The following is a 25,205-nucleotide window of genomic DNA, read 5'->3' as shown; positions in this document are numbered from 1 at the left end:
TCTTATATACCTCAATGAGGTTGCCCCTCAATCTCCTACGTTCTAGGGAATAAAGTCCTAGTCTAAGCAACCTCTCCTTGTAACTCAGGCCCCCATGCCCAGGCAACATCCTGGTAAATCTTTTCTGCAGTCCTTCTAGTTTAATAACATCTTTCCTATAACAGGGTGACCAAAATTGTACAGATTACTCCAAGTATGGTCTCACCAACGTCTTATATGACTGCATCATAACTTCCCAACTCCCATACTCAGTGCCCTGATTGATGAAGGCCAGCATGCTAAACCCCTTCTTCACCACCCTATCTACCTGTGGTATGTACTTGTACTCCGAGGTCCCTCTGTTCCATAACACTTCACAGGGCCCTACCATTCACTGTATAAGTCCTACCCTGGTTTGATCTCCCAAAATGCAATAGCTCACATCTGGATTGAAAGCCATTTGCCAATCCTTAGCCCACATATCTCACCGATCAAATCCCCCTGTAATTGTTCATAACCTTCTACACCATCTACAACACCATCTATTTTAGTATCATCCACAAACTTACTAACCATGTCTTGTACATTCACATACAAATCATTTATACAAAATACAAACAACAAAGGTCCCAACACTGGACACAGGCCTCCAGTCCGAGAAACAACCCACGGCCATCACCCTCTGCTTCCTACCTGAGTCAATTATGAATCCAATCCGCTATCTCCCCCTAGATCCCATGCGATCTAACCTTCCAGACTAGCTTGCCATGAGGGACTTTGTCAAAGGCCTTGCTAAAGTCCATATGGACAATATCCACTACCCTACCCTCTTGATTACTTCCTTAAAGAACTCCAAAAGATTTGCCAGACATGACTTTCCATGCACAAAGTCATGCTGACTGTCCCGAATCAGACCCTGTCTTTCCAAATGTTGGCAAATCCTGTCCCTCAGAATCCCTTCCAGCAATTTACCCACCACCAATGTCTGACTTGCTGGCCTGTAGTTTCCTGGTTTGTTTTTGTTACCCTTTTTAAACAATGGTACCACATTAGCCACTCTCCAGTCTTCCAGAACCTCACCTGTAGCCAGAGATGAAGCAAACATTTCTGCAAGGGCCTCTGCAATTTCTTCTTTAGCTTCCCACAAAGTCCGAGAATGCATCAAGCTCAGGCCCTGGGGATTTATCCACCTTAATGCCCTTCAAGACCTCCAATACCTCCTCCCTGCTAATTTGTATGTGGTCTACAACAACACCACTCATTTCCCCAATTTCCTTAACTTCCATTGTTTTCTCCACAGTAAAAACTGAAGAGAAATAGTCATTAAAAATCTCACCCATTTCCTTTGGCTCCACACACAGACAGCCATGCTGATCTTCAAGGAGACCTATTCTCTTTTACTCTTAATATACCTATAAGAATCTCTTGGGATTTTGCTTAACCCTGCCTGCCAGATCCTTCTCATATCCTCTTTTTCCCCTCCTGACCTCTCTTAAGTGCACTCTTACACTTCTTGTCGTCAAGAAGAGATTCACTAGTTCCCAATTGCTTATGTACAGTGTATGCCTCCCTCTTTTTCTTAATCATAGCCTCAATATCTTTCATCAACTATGGTTCCCTAAACCTGCCAGCCTTGCCCTTCACTCTGACAGGAACACACAGGCCCTGAACTCTTGACATCACACTTTTAAAGGCAGATACTCCTTTCCCTGCAAACAATCTCACCCAATCAACTACTGCAAGATCCCTCCTAATGGCTCCAAAATTTACTCTACCCCAGTTCAGGACCTTAACCTGTGGACCAGCCATATCCTTCTGTATAACTATTTTAAAACTTATAGAATTATGGTCACTGGGCCCAAAGTGCTCACTAACAGACACTTCTGCCACTTGCTCTACCTCATTTCACAGGAGGAAGTCCAGTGTTGCACCCTCTCTAGAAGGTCCCTCTATATGTTGATCAAGGAAGCTTTCTTGGACACGTTCACAAATTCCACTCCGTCCAAGTCTTTTACACTATGGTTGGCCCAGTCAATATTGGGGAAGTTAATATCTCCCACTAATACTGCCCTATTATGTTTATAACTAGCTGCAAGCTAACAAAACAACTACCTCCAATGCAAGCAAGGTTGCTGTCCATTTTTTTGCGTCAGAGAATTGTGCAGTGCCTTATTTAGCCTCTAGTGTAAATATATTCATTCGTATCCCTCCACTGAGGACCAGGAAGGTAGGCTTACACAGGTTGCAGGATTTTCTAACCTTCTATCTAACCACTCAATGGAACTGCCTTCATGAATTGCAAGGTATTTCACTCGATTAATTAGTGTTACCTATCATTCAAATGCCTGCTTTTCTGGAATTTTCTATGCTTTTATATTGCACTAGTGTAATTTTAAATTGTGCCTTCTCCCATCCCTCCTTTTCAACCACACTTGCTTTTTTGCTGAGTGAGAGTTGGTTATGTTGGTGATAGTCCTTTTCTTGGCTTGAATGGAACTGAAGACAAAGAAGTTCTGGGTATGCAGTAACCTTGACTACAGTAGGCATTGGTATATGAGCTGCAGAATTACTCACAGAACATTTTCTTGGCTATCTTACATCCATCTGTTTTTGCCTAGAGAACCAAAGTTTCCTTGTGTATTCTGCTCAAAACCCACAAGTGTGTGGTACTAGATCCAGACATAATAATGGCTACTTGAAGCTAAAGGCTATCCTTAGGCTAATGATTTATTGAAGGAAACCAAACTCAAATGCACATTCTGTTAAAATTTTATCCATTGGTCATGTAGTGGCCTTACTGAATGAACAGTTTAAGCCTTCAAAAAAATCATTCTGATATCCGAATGCTGTGTGACTTCCAATGGTAGTATCTTCCCCATCAGCAGGTGAGTACAGAGTTGTTTGCCAGCTTTGTTGTGTATCAGCTTCAGATCCATTTGTTGCACGACAGCTTCTTGTGCAAGAAGTGTGAAATTGTGTTAATATGTGCCGTGACAATGGAGTTCAGCATATATGAGCCAGATTACCATTGTATGGAAGAAACAGGAAGCCATAATAAGTATGTTCAAGTGGAGAAGTAACTGAGAAAAATGTGTTTGAGTCCAAGAAGAAAGCAGGTGCAGTGAGGTTTTCCTTCTTGACTACTTGAGAGCTTTGGCAAGTGGGGAAGTGAAGGATCAGTAGTGGTGAGGTAAAGAGAGGATTCTAGATAAGTGTGTGGAAAATAGGAAAGACGTGAAAGGGTGTCACAGCCTGGCATTCTTAGTATAATCATTAAATTTCTTTCAGCACTGCAGCCAGATCCTGTTGAAAATATTAATCATATTTAGATATTTCTACTTCTCCCCAGTCACACATACCAATTTGCTTTGCTGCCTGTAAATCATCTCTTGGAAAGAGGACCATTGTTTTATTGCGAAACTCCAGTATCTCCAAGGCTGCATTTGAAAACTTGGAAACCCTCCTCACACGTGTCACCCACAAAGGTATTCCTTTCATGTTTTGTCCACCTCTCATCTTTAAAATGATGCAGCCACTTAAGACTCTATATTAGTACTTAATTTCCCACCATTTCAATAGGCAATGCCTCTGGGGAAATGAGGTTTTATGCTTGCAACCTGCCTCAAGTTGTGAAGATGTAGAGTGACTTAGAAAGTGAATTGGGTCCTTTGCTGATTCCAGAGTAGCCATTGCTTTCACCTTGCTCAGCTTCTGCCTGCTTTCTTCTGGGAGATGGATTTTTTTAAAACTACAAACCAAAATTTATATTTACATACCTCCTTTGCCTTTTTTGTGAGAATTTCCCTTTGTAGGCATCCGAACTGATAGCTGTTTTTTTGCACCCGGTATCTTCATTGATTTTGGCTTTAGATCTGCACATATTTTCCTGTCATTGAACAAACAATGACAGTTGGGTAAAGTTTAAATCCTGCACATCACGATAAGGCAGGTTTATCTGTAGGTGCATTATTTTAGTTGTGTACTTTAAACTGTTTTCACAGTTAAACTCTTTTCACTTAGTTCGCTGTAAACAGACATTAGAAACAAAATTCTACCAACCATGTACATTAAATGCAAAAAGCATTACACAATACAAAATTATCAGATGTCAAGGCTAAAATTAATTAGAACAGTTATTTATTTTATACAGATCAATGGACCTTAAATGTAATGAGAACATCCTGATACAGTTTCAGCCAAATACAGTGATATTCACTACTGTGGCATGCATTTTATTACAGGTTTTACTCCTCTATTGTACAGTTGATCACATTACTGAAACCAGCCATAACCACCTTCTGACAAAGAGAGGAAGATCAACTCAGTGAGAAAGGTTTTGAAGGCAGCCAAAGTGGAGTTTCCCCTGGTGAAGAATAGCACCTGCTTCTAGTCAAAAATGTCATACATGAAGCCAGAGCAGATTGGGAGAGCAAGTTGACAGGTGCAAATTCTTGTTACATCGTTGGGGCTTTCACACAACCAACTGTTGGGAGAAGCAAACATCTCGTGTGGTATTTGCAAGTTTTGGCAACACCTACACCAGAACCTGTAGCCTGTACAGGACATTGTGAGTTTAAGAATGTTCTACTGGAGACAAAGAAAAATGACTGTTATGAAAAAGATCCAAGAGGAGGCAGCCTGTCATTTAAACATAGTTCTTGCTGTTAACCTTATTGCCCGTGTCATGCTTCTCCCATATACACACCTTGTCTGAATGATGCTTTCTTACAACCAGTACTGCTCTAAACTATTCATATTTACCACTAAACTTAGCTTCTAGGCCACCCAGCTTCCACTGGCCCCGACGTAACATTTCTAATTCTTTGGTTGGCATTACTGGTTAAGATTCCTTTTTTGTTATTAATTTAGGGATTTGTTTAAATATAGGTATTTATCAAACTACTTTTTCCACTTGTCTTTATGTACTTTTGGAGTTCTCAAGCTACCTTCTCAGATGTTCCCACTACTTTTGTATTACATCTCTGCAATTTCTTTACCAGCTTGTATCTTGATTGCGGCTTTTTATCATCTGGTTTCCTGTGCCTCCTCCCTACTCAGCCAAACAATCCCAGTTCTCACTGAGCAACCTTGGTGCTCTTCCTGTACTAGTTTTCTTGAGTCAGTCTGGCCTTGGGCATCAGGCACTCTCTAGAACCACCAACTTCCCAGGACATTAGAAATGGCTGTTACCAGAGCCAAGTACAAGATTTAACCTGCTTTTCTGAGAGTGCTTTAAAATAAATTTGACAATGATCACAAGTGTATTTACATGGCCTCTGTTTATCACACGGTCGTAGGGAATTACAGCAAGAAAACAGGCCCTTCAGTCCACTGACTCCGCATCAACCATCAATTCACACAAATCTTGTACAATACCTTGGTGTAGGATAAGTGTAATGTGCCAGAAATGGCTACAAATTGGGAAATGAATGGCTGAGAGGAACTCAAGCAAACTACAATCACAGAGGGAGTGAGCAAGTGAGGTGTGGGTTGACATGTCCTCATATCCTGATGGACTTCATCCTAAGGTTTTAAAAGAAGTGGTTACTGTGAGAGTTGAGGTGTTGGTTTTAAGTTTGCAAAATTCCCTAGATTCAGGGAAAGTTCCATTAGTTTGTAAAATACCAAATGCATCTCCCTTATTCAAAAAGGGAGGGAGACAGAAACCAAAAACTACAAACCAGTTAGCTTAATATTTGACATAGAGAAAATGTTAGAAGATATTATTAAAGCAGGGCCATTGGAAAAAAAACAGGCAAATATCAATGTGGTTTTATAGAAAAGTGGAATCATATTTGAGCAAATGATTTGGAATTCTTTGAAGAAGTAATGTGCTGTGGATAAAGGGGAACTTGTGGATGTACAAAGATTTCTGAAGGCACTTGATGAGGTACCACTCAAGAGGTTACTGCAGAAAATAAAAGCCTGTGTATTGGTGGTAATATAATGGTGTGAAGAGAACAGGAAACAAGGAGTAGGCATAAATATGTATTTTCTGATTGGCAAGGTGTATCAGGTGGTATGTCACAGGGATCTGTGTTTGGACTTATTACAATTTATAAAAGTGACTTGGGTGAAGGAACCAAAAGATATGGTTGCTAAATATGCTCAAGGCATAAAATAAGGAAATAAAGGCTACAAAAGGATAGAAATAAGTGAACCAGGTGAAAAGATTACAAGGTTAAAAGGTCTGGCAAATGGAATATAAAAATGGGAAAATGTGCCATTGTCCATTTTGGCAGTAAAAGTACAAAGAAGCATTATTTAAATGGTACGAGATTTCAGAACTGAGATGCACACGGATCTAGTTGTCCTACTGCATGATTCACAGAAGGCTAGTAGGCAGATACGTATATAAAGTTATTACAAAAACTAATAGAAAGTTATTGGTTATTGTGATGGTAATGGAATACAAAATTAGGGAGGTCATACTTCAGTTATGGAGGTCATTAGTAAGACCACAACTAGAGTACTTTGTATAGTATCGGTTTCCTTTTTTTAAAGAAAGGATGTTGGAGCAGTTCAAAGAATGTTTGCTAGACTAATGTCTGGAATGAGTAGGTTGCCTTTGAGGGCACGTTAGACAAGCTTAGGCTTGTATCCAATGAAGCTTAGAAGAGTGAGAAGAGACATGATTGAAAAATACAAGATTCTTGAAAGGATGGATGTGGAGAGGACTTTTCCTCCTGTGGGAGAGTCTAGAATTAGAAGTCAGAGATTCATGAGTCTTTGGAACTCACTTCCGCAAAAGGGCAGCAAAAGCAAAAGCAGAGTCTTTGAATACTTTTAGATAGATGGATTCTTGATTAGCAATGGAGATAAAAAGGTAACCAGGGTAGGTGTGAGTACAGAAGTGAGGCTACAGTCAAATAAGCCACAATCTTATTAAATGAAGGAGCATGTTCAAGGGGCTAATTCATATGTAAGTTTGTGTGTTCAATTGTCAACCAAAATGTTGGTGTTTAAGTTTCCGGTTAAGTATTTGAGCCCAGAATGTTGTGACTCAGGAGGCAGAAGTGCTGCCAACTGAGCCAATGTGAGGAAAGCGTGACAAACTAGTTATAGAAAACAAGATTACACAGCCCAAAATCATAGGAAATTACCAAGGTATATCCTATACACAAAAAAAGGCAACTCAAATCCAATCAGTTACTTGCAATCATCAAAGTGATAAGAGTGATTCAGTGGAAAATACTCACCAACGGCATTCTACCAGGACCTCATTATAACCTTAGTACAAACGTGGATAAAAATCTGGATGGGAGGTTAAAGTAGCTTTCCTTGACTTTAAGCCAGCATTTGACCAAGAGTAGCATCATGGAAAGCTGCCAAGCTGAGGTCAATGTGGCAGTCTAACCACTTGTCCTTGACATTCAACAGCATTGCTGTCACCAAGTTCCCCAGCATACACATCCTGGTGGTTACCACTGACCAGAAATCCAACTAGCCCATTCACGTCAACAGTGTTTCTGCAAGAGCAGGTCAAACTGCATCAAGTGACTCAACTCCTGACTTCCCAATACTTGTCAACTGCCTGGATGAATACAGCTCCAACAACACGGAAAAATCAACATCATCCAGCATAATGCATTCTGCTTCATTAGTTTCCAACCACCACTTCAAGCATTCATTCTCTCCACCACCAGCGACATATGGTATCTACCGGAACTCGAAGGCTCCTTCAAAACGTCCAATGCCTGTGATCTCTACGAGTCCAGGAGAACAAACACAGCAGGTGAAATGGAGCACCATCATTTTTGAGCTACCATCCAAGTTACAAATCACCTTGAATTGGAAATATATTGCCATTCCTTAATCTCTGGATCAAAATTCTAGAAGTCCCTACACACGAACACTGTGGGGACATTTTCAACATAAGGACTGTTTGCATATTCACTACCATCATTTAGGGGTAAGTAGAGGTGAATAATTAATACTGGCTTTGCCAGCAATGCTCACATCCCATAAGGAAATAATACAGCTTTTTTCCCCTTTTTCTTTGCTGACACTATCAGAAGTCCCATAATGGCAACTGCATCAGAAGACACACATTTTATAATATTGATATCGTCAGCAATGAGATAAAATAAATGTGATATTTATAGTTGGTACACAACATGTACAAAATAAACTTTAAAAGTATTAATAGATATAATGGAAAAGAGCATCCTACCCACACAAGGATTAAATTACTTGCCTCAAAATACTTGCTAATTTATGTAAACAGCTGGAAGACATTTACAAGATTTAACGATACAAACCTCTTTGAATGGATTAAATTAGCAAAACAAAGGTCTATAACAATATACAATAATGTATATTTGAACATTTGAAGCTTGCTGATATAAATATTACATTTGCCAATACTTAAAGTATGGAAGATTCATGATACATTGTCCTTGCCTACAATACAATTAAAATGTAATAGTTCCATTTCAGTTCTATCTTTAATATTACTGAAAATCAATGTTACTTTAAATTTAAGAGGAACGCCATTCACTAAACTATCAGTCCCAATTTTTAGAAGATCTACATATAACAGTAAAACAGAGGCCTCAAGATTTACTGGAACAATGGGAAGGAGCTCTGATAGAGTAAGAGCCCAACTCATCCATGCTGACCATGGTGCCCACCAAGCTAGTCCCATTTGCCTGCATTTAGCCCATAGCCCTCTAATTCCCTCCTATCCATGTACTTATCCAAATGTCTTTTGAATGTTGTTATTGTACCTGCCTCAGCCACTTTTTCTGGCAGTTCATTCCATATACGCACCACCCTCTGCATGAAGAAGTTACCCCTCAGGTCCCTTTCAATCTTTCACCTCTCACCTTACATGTATGCTCTCTAGTTTTTAGTTCCCCTTTCCTGGGAAAAAAGACTATATGCATTCAGCCTATCTATGCCCCTCATGATCTTATACACCTCCCAGTTCACCCCCTCAATCTCCTATGCTCCAAGGAATAAAGTCTGAGCCTGCAAAACTTCTCCCTATAATAACTCAGGCCCTTGAAACATGGCAGCATCCTCATAAATCTTCTCTGCACTCTTTCCAGTTTAATGACGTCTTTCCTATAACAGGGCAACCAAAACTGTACACAAAACTCCAAGTGCAGTCTCACCAGTGTCTTGTACAACTGCAATATTACGTCCCAACTCCTAAACTCAGTGCCCTGACTAATGAAGGCCAGAATGTCAAACATCTCCTTCAACACCGTCTACCTGTGACACTACTTTCAGGGAACTATGTACATGTACTCCCAGCTCCCTCTGTTCCACAACAATCCCCAGGGCCCATTCACTGTACAAGTCCTACCCTGGTTTGACCTCCCCAAATGCAATACTTCAAACTTATCTGAATTGAAAGCCACTTGCCGTTCCTCAGCCCACTTACCTAGATGATGAAGATCCCCCTGTAATTTTTGTAGCCTTCTTCACTGTCTATGATACCTCCTACTTTAGTATCATCAGGAAACCTACCAACCATGCCTTGTACAGGTACTGCCAAATCATTTATATATATTGCGAACAAAGGTCCCAATATACACCCCCTGGCACACCACAGATGCCCCAGTCTAACTTGCACGGGGTCCTGTTCACTCACCATCTCCGAGCTTGCATGATGTCCCCAGTTGCTCTGGGGTTCTAACACATTCCCATATGTTTATTATTAGCAGGTTCACTGACTGACAAGTTTGGCTCCTTCCAAGGGGCCACTGTCCAGGATACTGGATTTCCACAAATTGCGAGAGTGGTGAAAAAAATTGGAGATGGTGGAGAGAAGAGGATGAACTCTTATTGTAAGGGATGGAGAAAGAAACTGGTTCTGACTGGAGTAAAGCCCAGATTACCTGGAGTGGGAAATAGGTTTGCCTGTTTTCTTGTTCTGATAAAATGTTAAATTTTCTTTCTCCCTCCCTCAATATGGCCTTACCTGCTGATGCTTGCCAGTTTTTTTTTTGCATCATTTCAGATTTCCAGCATCTACATATATTTTCCCCCAACATACAAGATCATTTCTGATCACTTCCTTCTATCCTCTTTGCCATATTATCCTTTCATCCACCCAACTCAAATCCCTTCTGCATTCATCCCTGGAAAGAACTCTCTCTCAATTCAGTTGCAATTGGACTTTCCAAACCCTATTTGTCCAGCCTTTGGTATACACTCACAACATTTATGCAGGTTAATATCTTTCAGCAGTTTCTTGCTATTCAGAATTTTGATATTTTATTTAAACCAGAGAAAAGCATGCAGTCACATATCCATGCCAAGTCCACAAATTTCCACCTCACAAAACCTCCCACCCTACCTCAGCTCACATGCTCTGCTGCCGACACCCTGATCCGGGCTTCTGTTATCTCTAGACACGAGTAACCCAATGCATGAGCCTACCTCCCTTGTTCTATTTTCCATAAACTCTACATAATGACTTCTCAATCTTTCAAGACCATTCATTAAACCCAACTCTTTGATAAGTCTTTTGGTCATCTGCCCTAATATTAAATCCAGTAAAGTTTTCAATTGCTGTGTGGGAAATAATTGATAGAATGAAGGGTCAAAGGGCAATAGTTTGCTTTAGAGTAGATTGAGTTCATAAAACCTGTATAACGCAAGCAAAAACTCCAAAAAAACAACCCTATACTTTGCTGTCAATGACAAAGTGACAATGATCATGAAGAGTTAAAGAAAGGTGCAATGAAGAGCAAGCAATATTTGTGCTGTTGTCATTAATTTGTCTGACTTCGATTGTTGATAACAGCAGAAATAGAATCACGTACAAAGATATTAAAGCAAATAGATGGGATGTAGATATGATAGCAACATTTAAGCAGCATGCAGATAGACACATGAACAGGCAGGAAATAAAGGGGTATGGACCTTGTGCAGGCAGATGGGATTAGTTTAGATTGGCCTCATAGTTGGCGCAGACATTATGGGCCAAAGGGCCTGTTTCTGTGCTGCACTGTTCTATGTTCCACGTCAAAGCAAAATAAAAAACAAAGTGGGGGAAATGCCCAAACAGTTACATGGACAGGATGACTTTTACAATGACAAACTTCCCATGAAATCAAATAGTATTGTTTAACTAGGAAAATGAGTTGTGAATTAGCAGTGAATTACACTGAGCTCAGAGTTCTTCAACACATCGATTCCATCGGAAAGGAACTATGCCGCACCAGACTGTGCTACAAAAGCATTGATAGAGTGAAACATAAATTCCTGTTCGGAATAAACGTTAAAAGGAAACAAGGGAAACAGCCTTAAAATTAAACTCTTGAAATATCCAGCATTTCCAAATAAATGTTATGTGTTGTAATGGAAAGATGTGAATGGTGTATTCACCCAACTGACTGCAAAATAATGAAAGGCAATTGTATGTCTATTGTAAAATATTATTCTTGAAAACTTTTCTGTCTGCTCCTCATAAACTATCTGGACAACGTTCCTTAGTATTACGTGAAAGTGACCTGTTAAAAATATGACAACACCATGACCCAATTATAGATTCATTACAAAGCTAGGATTTATTAATTTTTCAAAGATTGAAAACATTGATGCTCCAACTTTTAAATATTTAATCTTATCACTGACAGATGATCAATCCAAATGTCAAGAGCTCAGCCAGTTTTCAGTACGAAGGAATTGCCAACACCTGCTTTACATTATATCTGGAAAATATAGCTAGCACCTGACCTCCCCATGCACCCTTCTCAGTGACAGCTGTAGCCTATGCTGCTGAGTTCTACTAAAAAATAAAACATGTCAAAGTGACAAACTGCACAGACAATATCATCCTCCAGATAGGTCTTCTGTGATGAAGTGATGTCACCCTGTATCATGTAACACCAATGCAAACTTTATTTGAAGGTCACATTTTTCAGATTGCTTTCTTCACTAATCATATTCGACAAAGTTCTGTATATAAACCGTAAGAAAGAATCCTGTAGATATTTCTATATGAAAGTTAAGTTTCAGAATTTAACATACAAATAAAATGATGTATACCATGATAGTTTAACCAGTTATCTTTGACAAATCCATTACCAATTTTACCCTAAGACTGCTTGGTCACTGGAGAAAAGTCTAGTCATAAATTCACAGGGGTTTAATCAGCACAGCCACAGACACTTGCCCACATACATTTGACTTTCCAATATTTGTAACCAACAAGCAGGGCTTTTCATCACCAGACACATTTGTAAAATCAGCGTTTGAACACCTAATGATTAAAGAGTCCTTTTGTTACGATTACAATCCATCACAAAATACCTATCCCAAACATGTAAGTGAATATTGGATACTTCTTTGTTCCATTTGGGATATTCAGTAGAATAATCCTTTTGAAGCACATTTTCTAAATCATTGAGGCTTGGAAATATTTTTCTGCATAAATTTCTCAGTATCATATAAATAATCATGATGTAAAGCTCATTAACTGTACTCTCAAACAGCATACTTGTACATTGGGCCAATATAATCATTCCAATTGATGCATCAAGAATCCTGAAACATTTAGAGTATTAGAGTCATACAGTATGGAAACAAGCACTTTTGCCCACTGAGTCCACGTCAACCTCAAGGCCCAACAATACTCATCTCATTTTATTCCCTCCATATTCCCATCAACTACCCCCCAGAGTTCACCATTCACCTACACACTCGGGGCAATTTACAGTGGCCAATTAACCTACAAACCTTTTGAGATAATGGGAGGAAACTGGAGAGCACCCAGAAGAAACCACAAGGTCACAAGGAGAACATGTCAACTCCACACAGACAGCACACAAGGACAGGATTGAACCTGAACTGCTGGAACTGTGAGGCAGCAGCTCTATCAGCTGTGCCACTAAGATAAGATAAGATTTATTAGTCACATGTACATCGAAACACACAGTGAAATGCATCTTTTGCACAGAATGTGCTGGGGGCAGCCCGCAAGTGTCGCCACACTTCCAGCGCCAACACAGCATGTCCACAACTTCTTAACCTGTATGTCTTTGGAATGTGGGAGGAAACCCACACAGTCACGGGGAGAACATACAAACACCTTATAGACAGCAGCGGGAATTGAACCTCAGTCGCTGGTGCTGTAATAGCGTTATGCTAACCACTACACCACTGTGCCTGCCTTACTATGCCAGCCAGGTAACCAACAGCAAAGCTCAGGTACCAGATACAGGATGGCAACATGAATGTCACAAACTCCCAATTTAGATACAGCTAATGCTTGTGCTTTGTGATGTCTATTTTGATCATCCCTAATGTCACTCAGCAAACAGAAAGATCAGGAACAATTTACAAGTAATAATGAAAACATTGATTACAAATTCAAATCCTTCAGCCTTTTAATTATTTATTTCTATGATTATTTAATTCTATGAATGTAAACACATTTGACGTTCCATGAAGTACAGTAGTATGAAAACACTATGCAACACTGCCTATAAAACTAATGTAAAATAGATATCAGTATTTAATTACACGTCAATAATGATAAGAGAAAGCAGCTTTGGCATGTTTTTTGTATTGCCTAGTACATATTCAATAATGGTCATCCTAAAAAGTGAATGCCAATTTTACCTCTGTAGTTGTTCATCTTCAGTGGTTCCTTCAGCATCAGGACGGCCTAATGTGGAAAGCGTTCCTGTGTGATACAAGAAAAAATGTTGAGGAAATGAGGCAAGGGAATTCTAAAACTAGAACCAAGTTCCAATGATCATTAATTATATTTTAATACCAGCCACAACTATCCAGCAGGATTAATAGGTCTGTGCAGTTTTACAGACAAGGGAAATAAAGATATTGTGGTGTGTTTATGTTTTCCAGTAATTTCACTAACCATTAATTATCAAATAATTTATTCAACGCAATGCCAATTTTAAGAAATCCCATAAGAACATTCTATTCATGACGTTTTCTAGTAAACTTGCTTGTTGCAGGTGATTTAATTGCTCCACAATGATGATAACAGCACAAGATAGTTTCAATAATTCTGGTTATTTATCGAGGGTTCTTTGGCACATGATAATGTAACCACTGTGTGTCCACTTAATTGTTTCCATTGACTTCAATGCCATTATTAGTATGTGGGAACAATATACCTAGAAATTATACTGATCATTGTAGCGATGCTTACGCAAAATATTTAGGATGCTGCAAATATAAAAAGAAGGAAATTGTACAGATGTGTGCTTAAGAGGGGGCCAGAAATAGATATTGTAAAATACACATGTACAAATTCCCTTCACTTCTTCATGTTTTGCCTTGATTAATATTCCATTGGTTAAATAGTGCCCCACAAACACATTTAAACTAAAAGTCCTACAATATGCATGGAATAAACAAGTATCATTCTACATGCTAGGCTTTTCAATGTTTTCAGAAAACTCATTATTCATATAATTAAATAAAAATGGAAGTACACCATCTGCAGTGCCCATCATGCTAGTATTTTGTAGGGTGCTCTGACTCTTACCTTGCGCAGGAATGTTCATGGACTCTGGTGGCACATCATCTGTTGCTTTATAGGTTGTCAAGAGGGGGCTGTTTTCTAACAATTCCAATTGCCCCTTAACCAAATGTTTTATACCACCTGCCAAAATGAAATCAGCTAGTCAGAAAGAATATGCACTACTTCAGAGTACAACAATAATTTAAGCTCATCCATTTTACATTCTGCTCCTAAAGATACTATTGGTATGTTATTTATTAATTTATTTGTCCTCACGAAAAACACAGGGATGCCTTTTGTGTGAGGGGAAATAAGTCAACAATCCAATCAAAATGTTTTCCAGTTGTTCCTCTATTCTCTACTTTGTTTCTCCTTTAATGTAACAAACTTCACTTTGGGACAAAATATGTCAGCAGACCAATCTACAGTCACAGTATGCTGCCAATTTTCATGCATCTTATTAAGAATACAAAGCAAAATATTTTACCTTTGATAGTTTTAACAGTCTATTTTTTTTCTCTAACCCCAATAATCAGTATCATTTCTAATGGTATTTAAATTATAAAAGTAGTTTTTATTACCCAAATATGATAATTATAATGTTATTTATATCATGGTTTTGCATGTTTTAAATAGTCTTTTTATCTTTTACAATATTTATCATTGAGACAGCAGAAAAATACACCTCCTCTTACTCACCTAAACTTGCTCCTTCCTTCTCCACTTGATGATGTAAGTTCTTAGGGCGATCAAACTTGGCCTTTGGGCTCACTTTATCTTTACCTTCCCAAATCTGAAGTGTCATTATGTGAGGAACAAGTGTTAATAGTAATTCTTTAGTAACAGGCAGCTCCACATTATGGCTGAAGATCAACCACCTCCGTTCACCTTCATTCCATGGCTTTAGAACCTGCCATAGAGGTCACATGTTTAAACATGGTTTAAATATATTTCAAAAGCAAGCAATGCCATTTTTATTTTGTTATACTGAAAATAATGAATATCCTCAGAATAATGTCAAAAAGCAATCTCAACAATGATTGGCTTAGATGCCATCATGAGTGACGCTTTACATGTTGCATTTGGGCAACATATCCTCCAGTTGGTTCCCTACTCTCTACTTAATTTCTGCTTCAATATCACAGAAACTTCACATGGGGTCAAAATTCATTGGCAAACCAATCAACTATCCCAGGATCAACACAAAATTAGTCTTTAAACGATTTCCAATTCTGTCCATGGATCAGCACACTTATTCTGTGTACAAAGCTTACTTCCTGATGTAACATTTTTGTGTCAATTTATGCCATTGTAAATTGCAGTGTCGACATTGCAATTAATTGGTTTATGTTAACTTCACAGTTTCTTGATAAACTAACTAAATGACTCAAGCAGCATTCTCGATAACAAATGTCGAGTTTTATTCTCAGTAACAGAAATTTCTAACGTCTAAAATAAGCTTACAAAAAGCGAATCTGGCCTTATTATTACTTCCTAAAACACAGTGTCAAAAGCTGCACATTGTACTCTAACTGTGCCTTAACTAAAACTGAGTATAAATTAATAATTGTTACTATTATACTGCATTGCCTCTTTAACAAATCCCAAATTAAAGGCATAAAAATGAAAAGCATTTATATTCAGTCAAACTTTAGGGGAATTTTGAATCGGAGGTCATTCTGTCATTCTTATCCCCTTCAACACCAAAACAAAACTCCATTGTGTTACCTATATTTTAATTACATACCAATTATCTATCTTAGGGCATTCCATTAAACAGAATACCTTTGAAGGTATGTTTCCATTTATTGCCTGCTCTCCCACATTGTATTAAATCATATGTCTTATCTTATACCTGTTAAATTGACCCACCATCTGTCTGCCCATTATGTTATCTTATTTATGTTTTCCTGAAGCCTTTAAAGTCCTCATTGCTGTCTATCAGGCTCTCACTACTGTCATCAAATTTTGAAACTAGGTTCCTAATATCTAAAGTCATCCAACAGAAAAGAGAACCAGACTGACCCTAATATGTTCAATCCTTCTCTAGTCAGAGCAACACTCACTTATCCTAACTTAGTTTCATTTTTGCATGCCAATTTTCTTTTGGCAATTTACTATTTCCTGTTATAGCTTTGAGTTAAATTGTCTAACAAACCTTCTGTGATGCACCTTAAGAAAATTCATAGTCTACTTCTAACATACTTTCTTCATCCAACCAATTATCACATCTTCAAATAAAGTGTATTTCTTAAAGACAGCTTGCTTTTCTAGCTACTTACACATTTTTACTTTTCATTATGGATGCAAAGAATTTACATTTGCTGATATTAGACTAACAGGTCTATAATTGCCCAGTTTATCCTTCACTTTTATTGAGCAAGTGTTATACAGGTTATTCCTCAGTGAATATATAATGCATATTTAAGAATAAATATAAAATCTGCATTCCTTATGACTACTAGAAATCATTAAGGCATGGTGATTTATGTACCTCCTAATTTTTTCATAACCTTATTCCTTGTCTACATTTATCTTTAAAAGTTGCTCAATAATTTTCCTATAGTCCACAGTGTTGAGCCCTAGGATTAGTTTTAGTTGTATCACAAAGTTGGTGCCCAAGTAACATCTTTCATTAACGTATCTATCCCTGTGAACTTTAAGCTAAAAATCTATTGTTTCCTAAGATAGGCTATAACATTAAAAGGAAAACTTACTGTACATTGAAATATGCAATCAATAACTAGATTGGTAAATATAATAAGTGAATTGATTGATCAATGGGAAATGACCAGAAAAAACATATTTCTCACATCTTTCCTATTTTCTCACAACTTAAAAGAAAACCATTTGGTCCACGTCAGTTCCCACAGAAAGCCCACTCTCCTACTTACTTTCCGATAATGCACTACTGCAATAATCCTGAAGGATGAGGATACTACATGCTAAAACACAAATCCCATGGGTAAAAAAAATACAACCACCTAAACCTATAAGTAAATCTTGAAACTGAATTCACAAAATATTTATTTCACAGATGTGAATGACATGCAACAATGGAAGTTTTATTTTACAAACTTTTCACTAATAAAAACATGAACAAAAATAATAACAATAATGGTTTTGCTTGGCATTTGAAATAATCATAATAATCTTTTTATTTATTGAAACACATGCTTATTAATAATCAGATACAATGACAAATTCACAGATAATGGAATCAACTGCCAAAAGAACATGTCAAAAAGTTGTACAGTCTAACTCAATGATTTTTATGTTTGTTTTAAAAAGCAGATAATTTATGTCCCAAGAGAACCTTTGCCCCAGTCACAGGTCAGAAATCCCTATGGAGCATTAGTGTGTCCATAATACCAGGACAGGCTAATGTTCTCAAAACGAAAAGACTCCCAAAATCTAGAGACACTATATTTCCTCCAATAGGTCCTGGTTTTGACCCAGTGTTCCTAGAACCCATCTTTTACATAGTCACAGAATCATAAATAATCCTCACAGCTGCCTCTCACTCACAACCTTCCCTCTGCTCCTCAATCATTTGGTCAACAACATCCTTACTAATTGACCCTATTTTTTTAGTGTTTGGATTCCAATGTAAACTTCTTATTAATACATGTTCAGGATATCCTTTTGCAGTTGAAACATGCCAAAATCTTTCTTCAAGTAACAGTTGTTATAATTGCTGCAAGATATTTTGTCTAAAACTTGACAGCAAACAACTACCAGGAAATAGCACAACTTATAATGCATTCAAAAAACTTGTATTTCTATTGTTTCTTTCATGAGCTGAGATATACCAGACCACCTTCTAGACAATGAACTGCCTACTAATGTTTAGACATGTTGTAACATTGTAAAGACAAGTCAGTTTGTATAGAGCTATCTCTGACAAACAACATTATATTGGCCTGGTAATCAGTTTTAGTGACATTGGTTGAGGAGTGAGAATTGACCTTGCATACAGGGTAAAACATCCTTACTATTCTTTGGAAAAATAGAATGGGATCTTTTGCAACCACCACAGAAAGCAGTCCAGACCTCAGTTTAATGCTTCATCCAAAAGATAGCACGACTGTAGTTCATTTCCTCAGAGCCACACTACAGACTCACACTAAGTTTTGTGCTCAAGTGTCTGGAGTGGGACTCCGAACTCTCTGTTCAAACATTCTACCTACTAAGTCAAGGCTGTCATTAGAGGGTATCTGATATTGCTGTAAAGTATGAGATAATTGAGCACAGACATTGACATTTTTTTTATCTTTTGAAGCTTGCTTACAATTATTTAAATTTTACAGCTGAGGATTCAAACGGTAATGCAAGGGCACTTGGAATGTCTCACAATGCAAGGTGCTCTGTGCAGAGCAGTAGTGAATGTAAAAGTATTTTTCAATGTGTGGAGTCTCATTCCTTCAGAATATCATTTAAAAATTGGATGTATTTAAAATTATGTATATTTTAAAGTTGTTTGATATTTTAGTGTCTTCCTTACCCATCTATGCATGTCCCTTTTTATTTCACTTACTGACAATGATTAAAACATTAATTATAATCCTTATTTTTGCTGAATATGAGAAATCTTTAATCCAATTGGTTAATAAGCCTGCCAGATGATGCCTGTACCATTCCTTGGCATCATGGATACCCTATAAATAACACCACATTCAAAGTACCAGTAGTATAGAAGCTAATGTTTCTATATACAATTCATAATTATAGCATAAATGTGTTAAAAAATTCATGTACAATTGCAGTCCATTTCCCAGCATTATTCTTATCAAAGTAGAAATGAATTAAATTTTAACAGCTTAGCAATTCCATTATTAGATCCACAACCTCCCAATTATTGGACCATACATTTTGATTCTAATGTTTATCTGTTTTCATTACCCACTTGTTTCTAAATGGAGGTTTTGTGATGGAAGGAACACCTTGCTGGATGCTAAGAACTCAAAGTAGCTGGATATACTTCAGGTTCAACTTGGCAATAGGGCAGCCGCCACATTGTGCCAACTCTTCCACAATAGTGAAACATTACAAAAGACTTCTATTACATTTTGAATTGTATGGAACTCAATTACATTCAAATTTACTTTCACCTCTGTCAACAATGTTTCAGTAGGCAAAGACAACTGTCCTGCACAACAGTGCAAAATAAGTGATAAACTTATTACTATTTGGAAACTTCCTCTCTCAATAAACATATATATGATTAATTTATTGTGAAGATCTTCAAAGTTTATCAATTAAGTAAAATAGGTGCAAATATTTTGTGGAAAATAACCACAACCATCTGCAGTATATAAACTAAATGAAAAAATGTTCCAAGCACTGACAAACAAAACTTAGCACCAAATCACTGGAAGTTTCAGAAAACAGCCTTAGAGAGGAGAGATTGGAGAGGACTAATGAAGCAATTCCAGTATGTTAGGACTAGACAGGTGAATGCATAGCTGCCAAATGTGGCACAATTAAAACTGATGAGGTACAGGTGAGCAGAATTGAAGGAATGAAGAATTCACAGAAGGTTCCAAGTCTGGAGGAGGTTACAGAAATAAGGAGAGGTAAAGCCATGGAAGCACACATTTGAAAGTTCTTTTTTGTTTAAAGAGCTGAATATTTGGGAATTTGCAATTTATTCCTTAAAGCATGGTAGCTGTTAACTTAATGAAAAACTGCCACTCACAATCCTTGAAACAGCTGTTTAAATTCATACTCATAACAAAAGATTATACTTGGGCATAATTCCAAGCTTCCATTGCCAACCCAACAGAAATTAAATAAAAACAAGGAATTAAGTCAGTACGTCTCTGTACCATGCCCATTTACACACTGGGTAAGCAAGTTATAACAACAGTAGTGAATCTGTTGAAAACTCAGTGCAGCACTTCGTCTCTGCAAATCCATGGCCTTTCAGGGACAGAGTTCCAGTGGTGCTTCCCAATGGAGTTTGTGGGGTCATGGGAAAGCATTTGCATTGGGAAGGGAAATTTACACAATGACTTCAACTATATTATAGAATCATTACAACATCAAGCCCAAAATCCAGGATCACCCATTCTCCAGCTCCTTCCCTGCAGCCATGCATTAACTTTTCCCCCCTCAGTATTTATCCAATTTCCCTTTGAAAAAAAATCACATTTGAATCTGCTTTCACCATCAGCAAATTCCAGATCATGTTCATTTCAGTCCCCCATCCACAGAGGCCAATCCAGCATAAATTTTAACAGAATAGATAAACCTGCACAAAATCTCCTACCTGGGAATCATTTGTCATATAGAGCTTAGCAGCTTTTTCAAAGGTCACTATATCAAATCTTGTTGGTTCAGCATTTGGGAGAAGAGACACTTCCAAATGAAAGTAGCTGAGGGCTTTTAATGCTTCCAACATCTTCAGTGCTTTAGACTTGCGATCTCTCTTTTTGCCACTCTCTTTCTCTAAGAAATACACATTTCATAATTAATAAAAATTAGTGTTCACTCTACTAAAAGCAAATATACATCATGACTGGTGTTGAAGTGCAGTGACTCTGGTTATCTCCTGCTGTTATTGTCGTGTTTCAGGTGTGAAGTAAGTACGCAGAGAAGCTGTCTGACTTCACCAGGCCCCCAAATATTCAGGCAGCGCTGCAAGTGTCTGAATGAGCTGATAACCAATGCTCTACAACATGTCCCAGACATGTTGTAAATACCTAAAACAAATTGATCTATACTGCTTAGCAGCAGGTGTCTGAACTGTGTGGTTTCTATGAGCAGTATTATTTGTAGTGGATAATTAATAAAATTCAAAATGGACTGGTGATGATCACCGGGCAAATCGATTAAGGTATGTTCAGTACTGGAAGAGTACTTTCAAGACACTGTGTGTGAATGGACATAAAATCAGCCATTGAGCAGAATCTATAATTTATACATCATTTATAATGGAATTGAAGGATGCACAAGGGACAGTCCCCCAATACAAGATTGCCATTCTCCTCACCAATTCCACATAATCAAAATATGAACTGTTAGTTTAATAGCCATCATGTCACTCCAGACTTGGGCAATTCTATTTTTCTAAATCTTGGCAGTACCAAAGAACATTTGTTTCTCACATGCTAGATCAGGGGACATAGAGAAAATAACTGAAAGGAAAAACAATTATGCATTTCCGAACTATTACCAAAATTAGGTTCCTCTGTATGCCTTTACAGAGAGGCATTGAAGCGTTTGGGATTAATCCCTTCATTTAATAGCAGAAAGAGGATTATCCACTATTATCAACAACAGTAAATTTCTAGTTCTTATTCCTTTCTGCAATATTGTTCCCAAGGTTCTCTGTCAACCATAAACAGAAACATTTAAGTGGAGAATGAGCTACTGGCATTTTTAGAGGATGCATGTCGGGGCTAGGAATCACAGCAAAACACTAACTGTGATTATCTCTTTGCAATGACTATTTCATTACTTCTTTAAACATGAAAAAAAGACATGCTGGAAACAGATAGTGGTCAGGCAGCAGTTGTGGAAAGAAAAACTGAGTTAACATTTCAGGACGGAGACTTTTCGTTTGGTTTTTATACAAGGTGTATCATGTGTTTGTTCATAGAGTTGGAGGGCCTTAAAATCAACAACAAAAATGTGCTTGAAGACAAAGCAGAAAGTATAGTAACTGAAAAGAAATAAATCCCAGTCACAATCAGTTGTTACTAATTGTGCAATTAGCATATTTTTCAAAAATTAACTTCGAAAATTCACTATTAAGTGTTTAACATTTTAACAAGTAATCCTCGTTTCTTGACCCTTAACGCTAATGCAAAAAAAGGTTGTGTCTGTGTGTAGTTTCATGAAACTGGGATTTACATTCCCACTTTATAACAGGTTGGGATGTTTTGTTTGGATTAGTGTTAAACCACATACCAGTCGGAACAGCCAGCGTTACAGTCACGGTGAATGTGACAAGGTGAGGCACTGGTTCGGTGTCATTCCCGATTTGGAAATAATCTGGGACCTCGGACGCGCCGGAACTCTGCTCTGCGCTAACGGGCTCGGTAACTGGCGCCGGGATTGCGAGGGTCTGATCGTAGTCTGAGGTCCCTCCTCTTGCGCCATCGCCAGGGGTTACTTCACCTCTTTCTCCATCCGTAGGGGTGCCGCTACCTAGCAGCGTGGGAGCTAGGTCGGTGGAAATCGAGTCAGTGAAACGTAATTCTTCCGAACCATCCTGTGGAATAGTAATTGGAAATGACAATACAGCTATTATCAAAGGAAAAAATTGTGTCTCGCTGTAAATTCAAATTGGATTCTCTGCAGCTTACACTGTATTTCTCAGCAAGAACCTGACTTTCCATTCTGGGGAGGAGGAGAAAGGCTATAATTGCTCATAAAAAGATTGAATGCACAAATTGTTGCACTTCAAACCGGCATCAAATAAACAACGTCTGCAAAAACTAAAACCGATGCATCGGATGCAGGTGACAGCGGCCTGCTTGCAGCCCACCCTTGGCCGGGAGACCACCGACACCGCTGTTACATCTGCTGCCCCGTCCCGGGCTCGGCTGCTCCCGCCGCTTCCTCCCACCCCAAGTTTGATTCCAACTTTCGGTTGCCCGGCAACGGACACAACTCTTCCCGTCGCGCAGCAACAGGCCGCCCCGCGCCACGCTCTGCGTATTCCTCCGCGGCGGTGGAAATTGTTACACTTCCCCGGTCAGTGGGACACAGACAGACAAGTCCAACCCGGGGAAGGCTTCAGCAGGCTAGAAGCAAGCCCCAGAGCATTCCTCTGGCCTTCCTGAAGTATTTTGTAGCTTTATGAAGTTGCTGTGCGCTTTCATGGATCTTTAACCCACGCCTCCGCCGCCTAATTACTCATTTTTCTCTCCCTTCCTGCCTCCATTCCTTCTTCATGCTTCATCCCACGATGGCCGCACAGCACGGAAACAGGCCGTTCGGCCGAAGTCGCCAATGCTGATCAGGATGTCTATCCCATTTGCCTCTGTTTGGCCCATTGCCCCTCTAAACCCTTTCTCTCCATGTACTTGCCCAAATGTCCTTTAAACAATTTAATTGTACCTGCCTGTATCACTTTCTCTGGAGGCTCGTTCTATATACCCACAACCTCCCTGTGTGCAAACATTTACCCCTCAGGTCCCTTTTAAATCTTTCCCCTCCCAGGTTACACTTGCGGGCTGCTCGCCAGCATATTCTTAGCAACGCAAAAAGACGTATTTTACTGTGTGTTTCGATGTGCATGTGACTAATAAATAAATATCTTTATGTCCTCTAGTTTTCCACTCCCCTGGGAAAAAGACCGTGATCATCCACCTTATCTGTACCCCTCGTTATTTTATATACTTCTAGAAGGTCACCCCTTATCCTCTTACACTCCAAAGAAAACAGTCCCAGTCTATCTAGCTTCTCCTTGTACCTCAAGCCCTCCAGTCCTGGTAACATCCTCCTGAATGTTTTGCATCTTTCCAGCTTGATGACATCCTATGGCTGGGCAACAGAACTGTGCACAATGTTCCAAGTGTGACCTCATCAACAATTTGTACAGTACTCAGTGCCAGACAGTGTCTTCACCACCCTGTCGACTTGTGTCACCTCCTCGGGCCAAAGCTCATTGAAATGAACCAAACCAGACACAACAACTGCTTCCATCAACATAACACCTTTATCTGCTCAGGTACATGTCAGAGAAATTCCTAGAAGTTCAGAGAGACACTAAATATTCTTAGGATTCATTATCTCCATTTGCTTCCATCTTGCTGGCAATAATCTTGGCAGCACAAACTAAGATCTTGATGTTATTGGGAGGAAACTGATTTATGGATTTGTAAAATGAAATACGGGTCAAATGCAAAAGTGAAATCCTGTGACTACTGGGAAATCTGAATTAAAAATAATGCTGGAAATACTCAGCAGATCAAGCACTGTGTATGGAAAAGTAGTTAACATTTCAGGTGAACCCTTCATCACAAGATGAAATATTAATCCTTTTTCACTCTCTGTAGATTTTTCCTAGCCACTGCATACTTTCAGCATTTTATTGTTTTCATTTTGGCAGTATAGCTTGCATTTTAGCAGTTTTCAGAAAGACAGCTTTAAAGTTAAAGAGTTGGAAGCTTATCATTCATCTGGAAACATCAAAAAGAAAACTTGTTCCACACCAAACTACCCAATTCTCAAACCAAGACAAAAGCTCAGCTGGTCAAGCAGGATATCTGGGATCCCTCTGCTTTTGACCCAAATTCACAGAATCATAACATCACAGAATTATAGTGGCACAGAAAGAGGCCATCCGGCCCATTGCATCAATGAAAGCATCGTTGATCAATCCCGTCAGTCCCATTTCCCAACACTCAGCAGCAAACTTGGAAATATGATGTTTGGAAACATCCAGGTCAAGAGCATTGACAGCTTCAAGTTCCTAGGAGTGAACATCACCAACATCATGTCCTGGTCCAACCATGTAGACCCCATGGTCAAGAAACCTCTACTTCTTCAGGAGGCTAAAGAAATTTGGCATGTCTCCCCTTACACTCACTAACTTTTATCGATGCACATAGAAAGCATCCTATCTGGATGCATAATGGCTTGGTATACCAAATGCTCTGCCCGGGACCGCAAGAAACTGCAGAGGGTTGTGGACACAGCTCAGCACATCACAGAAACCAGCCTCCCCTCCATGGACTCTGTTGATACTTCTTGCTGCCTCAGTAAAGCAGCCAGCATAATCAAAAACCCCACCCACCCCCGACATTCTCTCCTCCTCTCT

At 38.8% G+C, this 25,205-nt stretch overlaps 1 protein-coding gene across 1 annotated transcript in view; it reads right to left on the bottom strand.

The window, feature by feature from the left end:
* The window catches only part of cfap92 (cilia and flagella associated protein 92 (putative)), an 80,603-nt gene extending 57,621 nt beyond the window's left edge, over positions 1-22,982 (bottom strand). The window contains exons 1-7 of the mRNA XM_052017738.1: positions 22,744-22,982; positions 22,346-22,649; positions 20,703-20,881; positions 15,131-15,341; positions 14,456-14,572; positions 13,561-13,624; positions 3,756-3,865 (exon numbers count right to left, since the gene is read on the bottom strand). Of these exons, the coding sequence (XP_051873698.1) occupies positions 3,756-3,865; positions 13,561-13,624; positions 14,456-14,572; positions 15,131-15,341; positions 20,703-20,881; positions 22,346-22,649; positions 22,744-22,776 (1,018 nt within the window). The 5' untranslated portion in view covers positions 22,777-22,982. The remainder of the gene's footprint in view (positions 1-3,755; positions 3,866-13,560; positions 13,625-14,455; positions 14,573-15,130; positions 15,342-20,702; positions 20,882-22,345; positions 22,650-22,743) is intronic.
* Positions 22,983-25,205: the final 2,223 nt, after the last annotated feature.

Source organism: Pristis pectinata, chromosome 6 (assembly GCF_009764475.1).
Source record: "Pristis pectinata isolate sPriPec2 chromosome 6, sPriPec2.1.pri, whole genome shotgun sequence".
Lineage (NCBI taxonomy): Eukaryota > Metazoa > Chordata > Chondrichthyes > Rhinopristiformes > Pristidae > Pristis > Pristis pectinata.
This window is presented reverse-complemented; position numbering and strand designations above follow the sequence as displayed.